The sequence below is a fragment of the Balaenoptera borealis genome (assembly GCF_965194805.1).
Source record: "Balaenoptera borealis genome assembly, chromosome: 8".
Taxonomy (NCBI): Eukaryota; Metazoa; Chordata; class Mammalia; order Artiodactyla; family Balaenopteridae; genus Balaenoptera; species Balaenoptera borealis.
Genome location: NC_138865.1, coordinates 41,515,810 through 41,528,293, shown reverse-complemented (window position 1 = coordinate 41,528,293; position 12,484 = coordinate 41,515,810). Strand labels below are relative to the sequence as shown.

Below are 12,484 nucleotides of genomic sequence, written 5' to 3'. Positions count from 1 at the left end.
CAGGTGATAGCTGGGGGCTAGTTCTTGGGTGGATTGGCAGTTCCTGTGAAACCGCCACCTGACTCTATCAGCAGCCAAGTGATTCGGGCCAAAGGAAGTCCTCTGGGCATCCCTACCGCCCCTCTCTGCAGGCTGCAGTCTCCCTGATCTTCCCAAGAGGGCTTGGCCACAGAGGCCCGACTTCCCAGCCCAAGGAGCTTCCCAGGATTGGTGTCAGAGCCCAACTTGTCAAAGGTCAAGGCCTACTTTCCCCATCTACTGTATAGATAGAAACAGTTTGGGCAGAACTTGCCCAAAGTCATGTAGGGAGTTAATGACAAAGCTGGAACTAAAACCCAGGTCTCCTGACTCCCAGGAGATGAGGTGCGGGCAAGAAGAGAACACGAGGTTAATTTGGGAGGGAGAGGGGGAAGAGAGAGAAAAAGACATCTTTGTCCTCTGCCTCAGGAATGTAGAGGTGAGCTGGGGAGTGGCAAAGGCACTGGGCCGCACGGGGAGGGGAGACAGATTTGGGAACAGGTGCAGGGGTCACGCCAGGAGGAAATCTAAGTTCCACAGGGTGTCAGCAGCCAAGATGGGGCCAGGAAGGGGCCTGCTGGCCCTGCATTCTCCTCCCACCTCACAGCCTGGGCCAGATCCAGACTGGGCCCTCAGCAGGCAAGGCTGGGGCAGGTGCCAGTGAGCAGTGGGCACAGGTGGCTGAGAGGACGGGGGCCCGGGCACAAAGGGAAGACAGGAAATGGCAACTGCCCCAGCCTAGCCCACACCCCACCGCCTGGACAGAAAGGAGGATGGCACTGGTGCTGGTCTGCCAGGGAGCTCTCAGGGCCTGAGTGACACATACCCCAGTGCCCCAGCTCTCTTTTTCTCAGGGCCCAGCTTACCAGCTAAAGGATTACAGTGCCCTGTAGGCAGGGGTGAGGGGGCATAAATTCAGGACCCGCTCTTCTGAGGGACAGTCCCAGCCAAGGACATCTGGAATCACATGGGATATCCCAACCGCCCTCCTGGGTCTCCTGACACCTGCCCCCACCATGGGTATGTCTGACACAGCAGGCCTGGCCCCAAATGGTACCCCACTCCCAACCTGACCTGAAAGTGCTAGGTAACAGTACTAGGTGAGGGCACCTGTGGCTTTGTCCACACTCTTTTCCCTCCACAAACACACACCTCTTAGCTCCGTGTTAGGACTCAGCCAGGGACCTTCCTGTGGGAAGGGTGATCCCAACAGTTAGAGGCCCTGGGCTGCAGCTCTTCCTGGCTTCCCCCACTCCCCACGCCTCCCAGCATCAGGATCCTATGTTGATCTGAGGTTCAGAAACACAGCTGGATGTTTCTTGCAGGCCTCAGCTGGGCCCCTGCCACCCAACCTGACATGGGGAAGGATCCTGGCGGGGTTGGGGGCGGCAGGCAGGGGTCCGGAATCTAACTGGGCAGGAGAGAGGCGTGGCACAGCTGCCTAAGCTGGGCTCAGGAGGTGGTGCTGGGAAGTAGAGAGAGGTGGCCCATCCCTCACCATTCCTCCCCCATGTGTACTTCCCTTCTCCCCAGGAAAAGAAGGGCCAGGAAGTGCAGAAGGGTCCAGCTGTGGAGATCGCAAAACTGGACAAACTGCTGAACCTGGTGAGGGAAGTGAAACCCAAGACCTGAGGGCCTGGCCCCAGGGCCTGGCCCATGTCTTGAACCCCGTACTTGTAGCACCTGGTACAAGTGGGTGCTAAGCCTGGGTACCCTGGTACCCCAGCCCAGGCTTAGCACCCAGTATGTGTGTGACCCCACCCCTGATCAGGTCCCAGAACCTGCCCTTAGCACCCTGCTCCAGCCCTGGTCCCAGCACCTCACCCCAGGACTTGGCCCTCAACAACCATTACCCCCTCCTACTTTCTGCAAATAAACTTGGGTCTGGAAGCCCACCCACAACCTTTCATTTTGCTGCAGCAAGGCCCCCAGGAAGAGGAGCAAATCTCAGGGTAGAGCCATAGTTCCATTTATTATCCAGCAAACAGTAGGAGGACCAGAGAAGGGGCCCAGCCTGGACACCCTCCCATTATTGCCATGGATTGCTTCCCCAACCTCGAGGACCTGGAGGCGCTTGGCCTAGGGGGCGGGTGGACCCAGCCCCTGACCGCTGGGATGGAGCAGAGTCCAGATGGCCCTGGCCCTAGCACCAACTCATGAACCCCCCCACCCCAGGCCTGTCTACCGAGGGCCAGCAGAGCCCCTCTTGGAGCCAGGCCGACCAGACTCTGGGCTGCTAGGTCCAGCTCCAGACAGGCTGGACTCTTGAGTTCTGGACCCCAGGCTGGCTGGACCCTGGGATCCCGATTCCAGGTTCCAAGTGGGGTGGACTTAAGTCCCAGACTCCGGGCTAGGCCAGGGGCCTTCAGGGCTGCAGCAGGTAGCTGCCTTCATGGCTGAGCTTCTGGGGCGGGGGTGCCTTCTCGGGACAGGGGCCAGGGCTCGAGTTGGGACTGGATTCGGAGAGGGAGTCGATGTTGGCAGAGCGGGAGTGGCAGGCCCAGCAGAGAATGACCCAGAGCAGCAGCAGCAAGAAGCCTACGAGGCCATTGCAGATGATGGCGATGAGGGCCCCCTGGGAGATGGCTGCCCCCATGACGGGCAGCACCCTCAGACAAGCACAGACTGAGAAGCTGCCTCAATGGCAAGGCCCATGCCGAGGCGGGACTCCGGTATAGCCGGCCTTCCAAGGAGGCTGTCCTGTCCACACACTCAATGATTCCCGGACAGTGAAGACGTCCGCCTGCAGTTCTGAGCCTGTGGGGGGTACAGAGCAAAGGCAAAGGGTGGTGAGGAGGAAGGGGTGGGGTTAGGCCTAGGAGGAGAGGCGTAGGGAAGACAGACCTCTCCCACACCTCTGGCCTCCCAGCAGGCCTCAGTACCCCACAGAGCCAACACCTGGCTCTGGGCACCTGGATGGGGGTGTGGCTACCGTGGGGAAGCTGCACTAGGCAGCCTATATCTCATTCTCCTTTTGACCAGTGGCCATGGCCTGGCCCTGCCCACTGAACATCCAGCCCTCAGAAGAACTGTGTGAGTGGGTGGGATTGAGGAAGCCCAAGGCCTTGAAGGATGGGCACTGTGACCAGCTCCGGTGTGGCCTGGGCGCCTCCGACTCAGGACTCCAGCCAACCAGCCCAGGAGACCTCCAGAGGCGCCAGCTCACACAGAGGGAACTTTGTGGAGGCGTGGCAGGCATGTGTGGGTCTGTGTATCTAAGGCTGTGTACCTAGGTGCACCTTTCTGTGAGACTGTCTCTCCAGGTCAGCTGCATGTGTCTGTGTGTCTGGCCCTTACTCTGTCCCTTGGTTCCCTTGCCTGGATCTGTGCCTCTGCCTGTGTATACCCACCTCCGTGTGTACCTGTCTGTCTCTCTGTAGCTCTCTTTATATCTGTCTCTCTCTGTGTCCCCATCTCTGAGTCTCTAAGGGTCTCTCTTGTGTTTCATTTCTCTCCCAGTCTATTTCTTTGTGTATCTCTGTATCAGTCTCTGTTTGTCTCTTTCTTCCTGTCTCTGTGTGTATGGGTCTCTTGTGTCTCCGTCTCTCTTTCTTCCCCGCTGTGTGTCCGTCTGTCCCCATGGACGTGTCTCTATCCCCTCTCCGTGCGGTCTGTCTCTGTAGTTCTGTGCGTCTCTTGTGTCTCTTGTGTGTGTCTGTCTTTGTGTCTGTCTCTCTTTCTCCCCGGCTGTGTCTCTGTGTCTCCGTGTGTGTCTATGTCTCTTCATCTCCGTCTCTGGTTCTCAACGCCCCCCATGCCCGTGGTGGGAGGACCCCTCTTACCTGAGTTGAGCCCGGTGCGCGCCCGCGGGAGGGTCCGGGGCAGCGGGATGCTGGGCGCCGACTGCTGCTCGGGAGCCTGCGGGCGGGGAGCAGCGGGAGGCGGGCAGGGGTGACGTCCCCTCCCCCCGGCCCTCCCCCTCGGCAGCGCAGCCTCCACCGGCCGCTCCCGCCGCGGCGCGACCGGGGCGGCCTCTGCCGCGGGCGGTCTGCGGCGAGCGGGGACCTCCTCCCCCTGGGGCGGCGCCTCCTCCGCGGCCGAGGCCGCTCGCCTGCTCGCACGGCGGCGCTCGGGCGGCGGCGGCCGTCTGGGCGCGGGGTTCGGCTGGGCTCGGCTACGTTCGGCTACGTTCGGCTGGGCTCGACTGGTCTCCCGGCTGGGCTCGGCCAGGCTCGGCCGGCAGCAAAAACAGAGAAAGAGTCCCGCCTTCTCGGAGGCCAGCGGCCGGCGGCCTGTCAGAGGAGGAGCCATCCCTCGCCGCTGCCGCCATTTAATTGGCTGGCCCTGCCAGGCTCCCTTGCCATTGGTTGTGCGCCGGTGTGAAGACTGGCCCGCCCCTTGTGCAGGCGGGGGCGGGGGCGGGAAGAGGGCTGAAGGGGCTACTCAGTGTGGATCCCTCCACGGGGGGGAAGGGGGCGGGGCCCACCTACTTGCGGGGATTTCTTGCACTTTCAACACCCGGAAGATCTGCACACGCAACATCTGAGAAAGGCCAGGGCCGCCCTACCCCTCTACCAGGAGACCACCCTTCCATATCTGCGAGAGGTCTCTGTCCCCATCATCTGGAGGGAGGCACTGGGATACAACATCTGGGAGGAGACCGAACCTCCTGGTCTTGGAAGTCCCCTATACTCCCGCACGTCCACTCCCACCTGGGTGTGGACTCTGCATCCCCACTTAAGAGGGTCTGTAGTTGGTCTCACGTTCCCTGGCCCCAGGAGGTGTGAGCAACTCTGCCAACATAAGTTGTTTTGACACATTTATTGAGTTCCCACCCAGTACTGGTCAGGGGTTTCTACTTTACCCTGCTATGCGGGAGCCTAAGACAGAGAGGAATGGGGTATTCTGAGGGATGGCTCAGCCCTGGCTGGAATAGGACCAGGCATGACTCTCCATCCCAGAAGCTCCTGACTCCTCCATCCTAGAAGCCCTCCTAAGAGAAAGATCAGCTTGGGCAGGAGCTATCAGGTAGGGCTTCCTACCCTACTTCATATGCAAGTGATTTCTGAGTGTTCTGAATGGACCCTTTTCTCATTCCACTGGACGTATTCTCCCATGGATAAGCACAGCTCTAAAGCTATACCATGAAGTCTCTCAGTGCTCCCAAATCCGATGTTAACTTATCTCTGGAATTCTAGATGCAGATCCAAGTGCCAACCAGAATCAGGGTGGTGTTGATTACTGGTTCTGCCACGTACCTAACTTTGTGATCTTGGGCAAGTTACTCAACCTCTTTTAGCCTCAGCTTCTTCATCTGTAAAATGGTTTTAGTAACAGCTACCTCTCAGGATTGTAATTCACTATTTATACCAGACCAACCATAGCTCAGCAAATACCAAGTGACACAACTCCAAGGACCACATGGGTAAGGAGCCCCTTCCCCCAATGAGATCCCTATAAAACCAAGTGCTATCTTGAAAATGAGAAAGGGAAGGGTAAAATAACCTGAAAGACTGAGTCATCCAAACCTACTGAATTTCTTAGAGACTGACTAAAATAAATTTTTAGACCTGCCTGAGTTTACCAGAGTGGATTAATTTTAGTTTCCCCTGCCCCTGTTACCCAGCAGGGTGGGGGCATTGTGAACAAGATCAAATCAGTTCTAGGAAAGAGAGAAGACTAATAATATTGCACATCTGAGTGTAATATGAGTGAATTTGTGACCCAGCTGCAGGAGTTCAGATTTTATCCTGAGGACAGTGGGGAGCCACTGAAGAAATTTTGAACAGAGGAGTAAATGTGATCATATCCAGAAATTAGAAGGATGATTTGGGCTGCTGGGTGGAAGGAGGGATTGAAGGCATTTGAGAGTAAAGGCAAGAAGTAATGACAGGGCATTGAAATGAGGTAGGGGAATAGGAGTGGAGAGAACAAGAAAGCATTGAGACTATTGGAGAGTTACAACTGGCAGGACTTAGAGACCTAGACCTATAGGATATGGGGGGTAAGAGGGAGGAAAAAGTCTGGGATAACTCCCAGCTTGGTGATAGGGATACCGTGATGCTATTTACTAAGATAGAGAACACAGGAGAAGGGGTAAGTTTCAACAGAGGGTTGGGGTGCGGAGGTGATGAATTCTCTTTTGGATATGTTGAATTTGAGGTACGAATTGGACATCCAAGTTGAGATGTTCAATAGACAGTTGGATAAACAGGTCTGAGGTTCAGGAGAGAGGTCCAGGCTGAAGATAACATTGTGTGAGTTTCAGCAAAACAGTAGTAGTCAAACCAGAAAAGTGGAAGAACTCACCCAGGAAGAATAGGAACTGGTTTAAACAAAAAGATATATTTATAATCAGATACCTGAAACCTAAAGACAAGGATGCCTCAAGAACAACTGGAACTAATAGACGCAAAAGCCATTAGGTTCTCTCTCCACTTATCTCTCTTACTTTCTGCCTGTCTCCTTCATTTCCGTCCCCTGCCCTGCCCCAGCATTGTCATCCCCATCCCCAGTCTGGCTTCCAATGCTCTTCTGGTCCACGTGGTGAAAAACAAGACTTCAGACAATCCCATAGCTTAAAATCTTAATGTCAAGGCATCCAACAAGGCACTGGCTTCGTTTTCTTGGTTGCAGTTGGCAGATTTCTCAGGAAGTACTCTGATTGGCTCAGCTTAGTTAGATGCTTAACTCTGGACCAATCAACTGGGGCCAAGGGATGGATGAGGATCAAATTGCCTAACATGACCCACATCATAACTGCATGGACACTGGGGTGAGTGGAGGAGAAGAGAGATTCTGAAAAAGCAGAATGGCAGTTGCTCACTATAGTCCATCCTTTGCCCAACACAAACACATTTTTTCCCTATATGTATGATTTCAAAAATGCCCTCACCTATATAATCCAACCATCTCACTGTACATATGCCAATAAATTCACTTCCTTTTCAGTGGAGGGCAGCTCAATGACACATCCAGCTACTGCTTCTGGAGGTTATATCATAGGACCAATATTCTTCGTATATAGGTTCCCTGGGTAATGTCCCTTCATGTTCTAGCCAGGTCTCTATAGGGTGTGAACATGGCTTCTAATAATCCCATTACCTTTGTTTGAACTGCCTTTGAACTACCTTTAAACCACTCCTCCCCACGCCCCCCAAAATCCTCCTGATATTTAGAGATGGAAGAAATAGAGAATAAAATGGAGTAAAAAGAAAGCATTGTATAGTGGTCACTATCCAGAACATTGTCTATAATATTTTGGCCATGAATAACAATGAAAATGATGGGACTAGGAAATCTCTTGGCAGCTGTGTGTTGACTCACTTCTTTGGCTGCAGAGTTCCTCCATCGGCCAATCTGGCTGCCCCAGGTTTTGCCCACAAAGACAAGATTTCTTATCCAGTGCTCTGAGACCACCATTGTGGAGGATTTCTCTGTGGGGTACTCTACTGATTAGCACTACACTTTCTGGTGGTATCTTAGGGATTTTCCTGGAATTGAGCAATCACAGATCTCTGCATTTATGAGGATTGGGTATGGTTTTATTTTTCCTCCCAGATGATACAATTCTTTTACAACTATTCTTTTAAAATCAGCCATCTGTCAGTTTCATCTGTTGGGGGGGGTGGGGAGAATTCCTTTGGCTAATACTATATTTCATTGATCCTAAGGCACATTTTTTTCTAGTTTAAACAACTCTGAAATCAGAATATGTCTTACAATTAATGGCATGTAATAGTTTTTAAACCTCTTTTTTTTAGTAATTCATATTATTCATTTAGTAATTCAAATAACTTGCCTCTTATAATTGAAGGAACATGCGATTTACTAAATATAGTAATTTTATCAGTCAGAGTTCTTTATCACAAATAATAGAATCCACTCTGGATAGTTGAAGCATAAAAGGGGTTTGTTAAAAGATATTACTTAGCTCAGAATTGTTAGGAAGGCTAGGGAAATGGACTTGAGGATAAGTTTCTAGGAACAACACCCAAACCACACCATACAACCTGATGAGGAAATCACCATCATTACCGCTCCAAATACTAAGCTCTATGGCACTTCTGTGGTAAGAACTCAGTTTTGCAACCACTAGGAAACCACTGCTGTTACTACTACCATTCCCAAAAGCTAGATACTTGCGCTATACGAAAATGAAGTCCTATGTCCAACCTGCTTCCTTTCTTCATCAGTCAGAATTCGTTAGGTAACACAGTAGTTACAAACAACCCCCAGATCTTACTGGCTTAAAATAGCAAAGATGTATTTCTTGCTCAGCTACAGTTCTAGCACGGGTGAAGGGGGGAGGAAGAGTCTTGCTCACCGTGGTCACTCAAGGATCTAAGCTTTTGGAAGCTCCACCATCTTACAGTGATGCCACCTTCTTGATATGAACCTTCAGAGTTGGCTGTGGCAGAAGAGAGTGAGGGAAAACGTGTACTGGCTTCTGCTCACATTGCATTGATCAAAACAAATCTCGTGGCCACAAGTGCAATCCTCCTGGTGCTTAGAAGGAGAGGAGAACCAGAAATATTGGTGAACTTTGGTGGTATTTACCTTGCTCACTTCCAATCAAAATCTCACGTGGGGGAAGTAGCATGCCTATGGACAAGCTGCAAGGGGTGCTGGGAATTTTAGTTCTGACTTCTGTACTGAGGAGGCTAGGTCTTAAAATGGGAATTTTCCCATATAGAAAAACTATTTAAAAGTTGAAAACATCCATGAATACAACAGACTTCCACTTCCATAATCAATACTAGAATTTTGTAGGACCATGCTCTCTGAATCTTCAGGTTTGCCAAGAAGATGCAAGGTCTGTGCAAGCTCTTGGAGCAGTTTCCCTTTTTAGCACTACATCTGGGGGCTCTTTCAATCTCTCTGACTATGGCTTCTGGCTTCATGGGACATCTTAGGCTGGAGTAACAGGACTGGAAACCTTTCTTCTTCAACCTGCCCTTGAATGATGCCTTTGCCTCCCCTGCATGCCATTCAACTCATTTTACGATGAGAGGCACCATCACATGCGCCTGGAAGGGTAAATCCAAAATAGTGGTCTGCAAGCAGTTAGAGGACAACAGAGTAAGTGTTAACTTACTTAACTTGGATAACAAAATGTGTTTCATTCTTGACCTCAAACTGCTAGGAGCTAGATTATTATGCGCCTTGCTGAACTGTAGACGCTGAGTTATTGGCCGTTCGCTGATGTTGATGCCCTGATTAGGAAACTGAGAGGTCCCAGAAATCAGGATGGAGGTACATTGGAAGAGCCAGAGGAATTGAACAAGCCCTGCTTTTTGTCCCCACCCTGCCTTCTCTCTCTCCTTTTTTCTCTCCAGACAAGCTTCTTATGCTTTCTCAGTCCACATAATAATAACAAACCCAGCTTCTGACAGTTCTCAACTTTATAGCTTAAATCCAGGTACCTAACAAAATGTTGGCTCATCTCTTTCAGTTCCAGTTCAGGCTTATTCTTCTCAGTTTCAGCTCCAGAATTTCTAGGGACTGGCTCTCATCAGCCTGGCTTTGGTCAGATGCCATTCCCTGCACCAGTGACCTGTGGAGGGGGTGGGCGGTGGGGTCATAGGATGGTGACTCCCATGATAACCATATGAATTCCCACCAGAAGGGAAACAAAACATAAAAGAGGATACCATACTAACGTTCATGGATGCAGGGGAAAAGATAAATATTCAATGTAAATAAGGAAGAAGCTCTCAGAGAGAAGGAAAACTGGGAGGGAACATAGTTTTAAGGAAGCCAAGAAAGGACAGAGGTTCAAGAAGGAGGGAGAGGTCAGCAATCCAAAATGTCAAAGAAGGTCCAGTAGTTTATAGAAAGGGACCATTGGATTTAAGAACAAGGAGATTGTTGATTATCTTGGCAAGAAGTAGTCACAGTGGACAGTGGAGATGGGGTATGTGGTGGACGCCAGATTTTAGTGGTTTCATGAGTAAGAAGTGGATGCAGTATAGATGATTGACTGGAAAAGTTAGGTGGAAGGAGAATAGATACAGAAGGATGTAGAATTAGAGGAAGTTTTCTTTTTTTTCTAAAAATTTCTTATGTGTTTCTTACACAGGCATGTTTAAGTACTGGTGAGAAGGAACCAGGAGAAAGGATATAATTGATGCTATTTTTATTATTACTCTCCATCTCCCCTGGGCTGTACAGATCCAGGCATGCAGGGAGAGGGATGGAAGCTAAGGCCCTGGCAGAAGGTGTGAACCACTTCAACTTTTCCTAGGCCACACCGGAAAGTAGGGCAGAGAGAGGAGGTGCCTGGCCTCAGCATTGGGTGACCCAGGTTGGGGCCCAGGGAGCACCCAAGGCCCTGGGATCATACCATGGTCTGTGCCCAGACAGAGAGGCCTTGTGTAGAGAACAAAGGGGCCCAGGGCTGGAGCCAGCAAGTGGGGGCAGGGTAGACACAAAGCAGTTACACTCTGGGACAGGCCAACTTGCCATGTGCTCTGGTTCCCATCTCAGAACCGTGCCTGTCGCTGCCCCCTCCCCGCTTACTCCTTCCTCCTCATCCCTGCCAAGCAGTCACCTGCTTTCTCAGCTCCACTTCCCCGCCTCCCATCACTCCTCAGCCGCTGCCCCCACCTCCTGCTCTCAGCATCCCTGAAGCCGGCTCACCAAGGTCACTTTCATCTCCTTGTCACAGCCAATGAATACTTTTCTGCCTTTATCCTTGTTGACTTCTTGGCAGCAGTGAGGCTGTTGAGCAGTGAGGCCCTGCTTGAAACCCTACCTTTCCTTGTCTTCCATGAAGCCACTCTCTCTGGGAACGTTTATTCCTCCTCCTAAAATGACAACTATTGTTTATGAAGCACCCAGAGCTGTACATGCATCACAGATATCCCTCACCTTCATACAGACCAGGTCCATGGAGCAGATGAGGGAACCGGGGCTCAAGGCAATCAGGGGGCTTTTCTAAGGCTCCACAGCAGCCGTGATAGCCTGGATTAAAACCCGAATTTGCTGCATTGCCCCCAGCTCCGGCATGCTGCTTGGCTGCCTCACCTCTCTGGCCCCTCCTCAGCCTCCTTGGGGGGCTGTGCTCTCTGCACCCACTCTCCTCCCCTCCCCTCCCCTCCGCTCCCTTACCCTGCCCTCCCCTGCTGCTGCTATTGTTACAATATTAAGAGCTAAGATTTATGGAGTGTTTACAACATAGTAGGCACTGTGCTAAGTTCTTTATATACATCGTCTCATAAAATCCTTACAACCCCATGAGGTAGGTGCTGTTTTCCCATTTTCCACTTAAGGAGACTGAGCCTTAGAGAGATTAATCACCTTGTCCCAGGTCAAAAGGAGCCCGGGTTTGTCTGACCCCAGAGCGCATTCTTGTAACAACTGGCCAGATGGTTTTGTGCCTTACACTTGACATGTCTACATCTGACCTCGGCTACCCCTTACGTGCTATGTAACCACAGGCAAGTGATTGAATGTCTGAGCCATGGTTATTATCAACTTCCCCAGAGTCTGTACTCCTCCTGTGCTCGCTAGTTCAATAAACAGTCCTACCATCTTCCAAATCAACAGGGGTTGCAAGTGACTCTTCCCTCTCCCTTCCCTCTCCACCCCACATTCATCAAGACGTGGGGTGGAGAGGGAAGGGAGAGGGAAGACTGTGTGCTCTTAAAGGCACAGTTCTCCAAACTAGTGGTTACCAGTGGGGAAAGGGAAGTGGGGAGGGACAACAGAGAGGTAGGGGAGTAAGAGGTACAAACTATTAGGTATAAAATAAGCTACAAGGATACACTGTACAACACATAGAATATAGCCAATATTTTATAAAAATTATAAATGGAGCATAACCTTTAAAAATTGTGAATCACTATATTGTATGCCTATAACATATAATATTGTACAGCAACTATACTTCAATTTTTTTAAGAATGAAAAAAAAAAAAAAAAAAAGCTCAGTAGTCACTGCCCCAGCCCTAGTCCTTCGACCTGCTCTCAGGCCTCACACATCATTCACTCAAAGCGCCTCACTCAGGCCTGCTGCTGCTCTCATCACCATGGGTTCCACATTCTCTTCCTCCTTCCCCTCCTCTGCACGGCCCCCAGAGCAATCTTTCCCAAACACAAACCTGGCCAGGTCTCCCCAGCCCCTAGGGCCCCCTGACTCTCAGTAGAAGCCCCTGAACCTCAGCCAGGCTTTCAAAGCCCAGCCTGCCCAGCCCCACCTCCTCTGCTACCCCAGCTCCCGCAGGAGGGGTCTCACATTCCTGCCCTTCCCCCCGGGGCCGTGTCCCCTCCCTCTCCACAGTCCTCCCCACAACTAGTATGTGTTCCTTCTGGTGACACTGAGCCCAGAGGTGGGTGTGCTCAGGTGTGCAAAACTGGTGATGTTTCTCTATCTATTTTAAAAACTAAATAATTATATACATGAAATATATATTTATATATAAATTATATACATTTACATAAATATATAAGCCAAATACATAACTATATTTTATAAACTAAATATATGGTTGTGCAACAATGCAAATATACTTAATAGCACAGA

The 12,484-nt window shown here is 51.0% G+C and overlaps 2 protein-coding genes across 4 annotated transcripts in view; one reads left to right on the top strand and one right to left on the bottom strand.

The window, feature by feature from the left end:
- Positions 1-1,913, top strand: part of DNAI1 (dynein axonemal intermediate chain 1) — a 60,400-nt gene extending 58,487 nt beyond the window's left edge. For both annotated transcript variants that reach the window (XM_082402428.1, XM_082402427.1), the window contains one exon: positions 1,552-1,913. In XM_082402428.1, coding sequence (XP_082258554.1) covers positions 1,552-1,650 — 99 coding nt within the window. In that variant the 3' untranslated portion in view covers positions 1,651-1,913. The remainder of the gene's footprint in view (positions 1-1,551) is intronic.
- A 58-nt stretch (positions 1,914-1,971) lies between these two features.
- ENHO (energy homeostasis associated) lies at positions 1,972-4,284 on the bottom strand. Of its 2 annotated transcripts, none has more exons than XM_082402466.1 (2): positions 3,801-4,206; positions 1,972-2,775 (listed from the first exon to the last, which is right to left on the bottom strand). In XM_082402466.1, exon 2 carries the CDS (start codon positions 2,612-2,614, stop codon positions 2,384-2,386), a length of 231 nt encoding a protein of 76 aa, XP_082258592.1. In that variant the 5' UTR covers positions 2,615-2,775; positions 3,801-4,206; the 3' UTR covers positions 1,972-2,383. The 2 variants fall into 2 exon arrangements, with proteins under 2 accessions (XP_082258592.1, XP_082258591.1); XM_082402465.1 differs by having other exon boundaries at positions 2,615-2,775; positions 3,801-4,284.
- Between the last annotated feature and the right edge of the window lie 8,200 nt (positions 4,285-12,484).